This window comes from Anabrus simplex, chromosome 1 (genome assembly GCF_040414725.1).
Source record: "Anabrus simplex isolate iqAnaSimp1 chromosome 1, ASM4041472v1, whole genome shotgun sequence".
NCBI classification, from domain to species: domain Eukaryota; kingdom Metazoa; phylum Arthropoda; class Insecta; order Orthoptera; family Tettigoniidae; genus Anabrus; species Anabrus simplex.
This window is the reverse complement of record NC_090265.1, coordinates 788,314,550-788,319,239: the sequence shown is the minus strand read 5'-3', so window position 1 is coordinate 788,319,239 and position 4,690 is coordinate 788,314,550. Positions and strand designations below refer to the sequence as shown.

General features: G+C 40.7%; 1 protein-coding gene across 1 annotated transcript in view; it reads left to right on the top strand.

Moving 5' to 3' along the window:
• The first annotated feature begins 807 nt into the window (after positions 1–807).
• The window catches only part of LOC136857523 (UDP-N-acetylglucosamine transporter TMEM241 homolog), a 43,538-nt gene continuing 39,655 nt past the window's right edge, over positions 808–4,690 (top strand). The window contains exon 1 of the mRNA XM_067136249.2: positions 808–976. Coding sequence (XP_066992350.1) covers positions 848–976 — 129 coding nt within the window. The 5' untranslated portion in view covers positions 808–847. The remainder of the gene's footprint in view (positions 977–4,690) is intronic.

The following is a 4,690-nucleotide window of genomic DNA, read 5'->3' as shown; positions in this document are numbered from 1 at the left end:
CAGCCACGGTAGACCTGTGGCCACCCTTCCTCTGCTCGGTTGGCCGGTCAGAGTGCAGAGCTGTTGGACCACGGACCAGCCGTGGTCACTTATGGGCCGAGATCCACTGTGCATCTACCAACGTTCAGTGAATTACTGTGACAGACAGTTCATTATGTGAATATTGTAAATTATATAGTTGTAATTGTTGAACCAGTGTGATTATGAGTGCGTAAGTAGAAGCGTGAACTAACTGGTAACTAAGCTAGCGTGACTGTGTTATAGTGTACAAGATAGGGCCTATCTATTAAATAAAACCCTACCGGCCCGTCACGTTACAGTACCGTATCAATTTTCATCGGCGCCCATAGGATAGTTTGTCGGGATTGGTGGGTGGGGGTGGAGATGGTGGCTAGACCTGAGGGTATGTAGTATTTTTAATATTTTGGAAGATGAATGTCGACTTTTATTACACGGTAGAATACCACACACGGTATCCCCTATCACTTCTACGTAATACCGAATTTTAAACCATTTTCTTGAAAGAAAAATATCTGACTATATTAGATTTTTTCCTTTCCCTGAGAGCTTAAGGGGGGGGGGGGGGTCGTCCCCACCTTGCCCCCGGGCATGGGCGCCCATGTTAAGATTAGGACTTGATCTTTATACAGGACAGATCTTTATTATCGTTACTTTTCCCAGACGTTATCTGAGTTAAATTCCCTGTCTCTATTTACTCCCTTTCATGTGTTGTCAAAATAATGTTTACAAACAGTGATGTAAATTCCGAGCCCGGTGCGCTCAAGTGGTGTTCAGTCAACTGTTTTCTTGTTGACACTTTTGTGGGTTATCCAAATTAAACGTGGCAATGCATATAACCAAATTGCGCGATTATTGTCATTTATGCAAAAATAAAATGAAGTTCGTTGTGAGATCAGTATATTTTGATTTTATCATTTATACATTTTTATTTGTTTCCACAATATTTGTAAATAAGGTAAACATAACCTGTCAAACGGAAATGTCACTTTAACGTTATTGGGGTAAATGGTTCTTACGTAGTATAATTTACGGAGTGTTTGCGATATTTACGGAATATTTTAATTTATGATGCGTACATATTCCTGTCATGGAAAATATAGGTGATAGTGAAAATTCATATAAATTATGTTATGCATTTTTGAAGGATTTGCAGAATATTGTAGAATCATGCTAGTACTGTTTAGCTCTGTCAAAAGTAGTGTTTTTTTTTCGTGAAAAATTCTGCAGGTTTTCTGTGGTAGAGTATTTGCAAGCATTCATTTAAATTCAATTTGTTTTTGAGGTTTCTGGCAATGTTAAGTTTTGTTATTTATAGGTTATGTTGTGTTAGGAGGAATTTTTTACCATTGTAACATGCTAGTTGACTTTAATAATTCTGTAATGATTACTGATGTGATGTTTGTTCTTTTTGTTATTTCGTTTTGTGGTTATCTGTCCTCTGTTAATTTCCTGCTGTAGATGGGGTGGTATAATTGTATTCCCTGCCTGTCGTAAGAGGCAACTGAAAGGGGCTAACAGGGGCTTTCAAGTTGGGAGCTTTGGCTGGTGATCATGGGATCCTTTACTGAGTCTGGCATTGCTTACCCTTATTTTGCTGGTCTCCTCACTGTCATCTTTTCTGTCCTTAATTTTTTCAAAGGATTGGGCCTCTTCCTTTTCCCCCTCTGGTAAACATTAAGAGAGGATGGTTTCCCAGTTGTACTTCCTCTTAAAACTCTAATCACCGGGCGAGTTGGCCGTGTGCGTAGAGGCGTGCGGCTGTGAGCTTGCATCCGGGAGATAGTAGGTTCGAATCCCACTATCGGCAGCCCTGAAAATGGTTTTCCGTGGTTTCCCATTTTCACACCAGGCAAATGCTGGGGCTGTACCTTAATTAAGGCCACGGCCGCTTCCTTCCAACTCCTAGGCCTATCCCATCGTCGCCATAAGACCTATCTGTGTCGGCGCGACGTAAAGCCCCTAGCAAAAAAAAAAAAAAAAAAAAAAAAAAAACTCTAATCATCTCCAGCACCATCAACCCTATAATTTTAACATAGGTCTTCCAGTTTCCAACAGTTTGTAAGAATCATCAGCTATAGGGCTTAATGCTCCTCCTATCCAGGTACCGTGATTTTCTTCTGCCGGGCTGAGTGGCTCAGACGGTTGAGGCGCTGGCTTTCTGACCCCAACTTGGCAGGTTCAATCCTGGCTCAGTCCGATGATATCTGAAGGGGCTCAAATACGTCAGCCTGGTGTCGGTAGATTTACTGGCACATGAAAGAACTCCTGCGGAATGTAAAGCAAATAACATTATTATTGTGATTTTCTTCTTTTAATTTTGATAATTTACTGGGCAAGTTGGCCGTGCAGGTGGCGGAAAGCTCGCATCCGGGAGATAGTGGGTTCGAGTCCCACTGTCGGCAGCCCTGAAGATGGTTTTCAGTGGTTTCCCATTTTCACACCAGGCAAATGCTGGGGCTGTACCTTAATTAAGGCTACGGCCGCTTCCTTCCTATTCCTAGGCCTTTCCTGTCCCATCGTCGCCATAAGACCTATCTGTGTCGGTGCGACGTAAAGCAAAAGAAAAAAAAAAGATCACTTGGAGGCTGACACCTTAGAGAGAGCCATGTTTCACAGTAATTGGACTGCACTTTTTGACAGTTAAGTGCTGGAGATTATCTGTTTAAAAGGAGATGGGGCGGGGATCTCTTATAAACCAAACCCCATGGCGCAACAGTCCCTAAGGCCCATGGCCTTCCAAGTGACTGCTGCTCATCCCGAAGGCCTGCAGATTATGAGGTCTTGTGTGGTTGGCACGATGAATCCTTTTGGCCGTTATTCTTGGCTTTCTAGACTGGTGCTGCCATCTTACCATCAGATAGCTCCTCAGTTGTATTCAGGAAGACTGAGTGAACCTCAAAACCAGCCCTCAAATCCAGGTAAACTTCCTGATGTGGTCGGGAATCGAACTAGAGGCTCTTGGGTAAGAGGCAGGCATGCTATCCATACACTGCTCTCTTGTACGTTTTCAGTTTAAAGTGCTGGCTGATAATTTAAGCCATATAGAAAACATATAGTGAGGTTTACCAGATATAGCTCCATTTTCCAGGGCCTTTTTGCCCTTGAAGGAAATTTGCTCACAGATTTAACCACTTGTCACCAGAAATCCCCAAATTTTCAGTGTTCATTATTGATATGGTTTTACATTAACTATAAAATTCTGTAACTTTTTAACTCATCCTTTTTATAAAGGTGCCCTAGTAGAATTTATAGTGTGCCTTTAGTGCGCTCTGTGACTGCAATCTTTTTGGTCTACTCCTTGCAGTCATGTGCAGTGTGCTTCTTGGACACACGTGAATGTTAGTCCTGCAGCTTGTAACTTTCATTTAGTTTGCAGCATTTTGCGGTATCTCTAAGCACATGGTACACCTGGATGGTGATGAAAGTTATTAGAATAGTTTATAGATTTTGAAAAAAACGTTTGAAACAAAACGAAAGTGTTCACTAAGTATGTAACAATGCTTACCGGTACTTATGCTGCAATGCCCTTTCAATATTTTTTTTTTGAAATCCAATCATTCACTTCAATATTTTTTCAGTAGCAGTGTATATAGTACAATAGTAATTGTTGTGTTAAATATTATACTCGTATATAGGCTGTATATTGTTGTTATGGAATGAAAACCTCGTAATTCCACTCATGAGGAAGACACTTTTCTATCTGTCTTGTGAAGCTTGCCACTTTGCCTGAGAAGGGAACAGAAGACTCCAATGGTGGAACAATTGGGCTCTTTGTATTGAATAGGTGGATATTAAAAAACACTTGTAATATACTTTGTATTTACGTACATTTCAATATGGACCTAACATGAGAATTATAACGTGTAATGTAGCAATGAAAATGCCAGGAACAGTTCTCCGGCCATTGCTGAGCGCTCAGTTTTGGGCTTCTTCTGTACAATTTACTCTGAAGGAGTTACGAGGTTTCCTTTGCCCAGTGACAATATGTATATATATATATACAATAAGTTATTGTTATTATTGTGGAACAGGGTGGAGTAGTGGCTTAGCTGCTTGCCTGTAATCCCGATGACTGTGGTTTGATTCCTGGTGTTGCTGGGGTGGGATTTTCAGTTGAAAAACCTGTGGTTTCAGGAAGAGCATGCGACTTTAAATCCCTGGCCACAACTCCATGCCTCAGTGTGTGCATGAACCCTGAGTTAGCCGGTTAACCTGCAGACGATGATGATGATTATAATCAGTATTATTTGGCATCCAGCAACAAATCATTTGTTATTTCTGGTATAATGGCAATGTACTCATACTTGGGAAGGGGGGGTACGAAGGTGAAACAATTGGATTTGGGGGTTATGCCAACCAAAAAGTTTGAATACCACCGGTGTAAATGAATCTGTTGCCATTATTTGTTCTTTATGTCAAACAACTTTTATTGTCGGGAATGGCAGGAAATTCTCTGTTGTAGAATACACGGGCACAGAAAAACATGAAAGTTCTTTTAGTCGTGAAAGTGGTGACACGAAGTGAGTAAATAAGTAGTACGCAAGTAGAATGGAGTATTTTCAACCTTTAAAATGTGTATGAAAAATATGGAACTAACATACAGCACAATACAAAATCAGATGTGTTTCTAATATGTTTCATTAAATGGCTCCATGTATGGTGATAAATT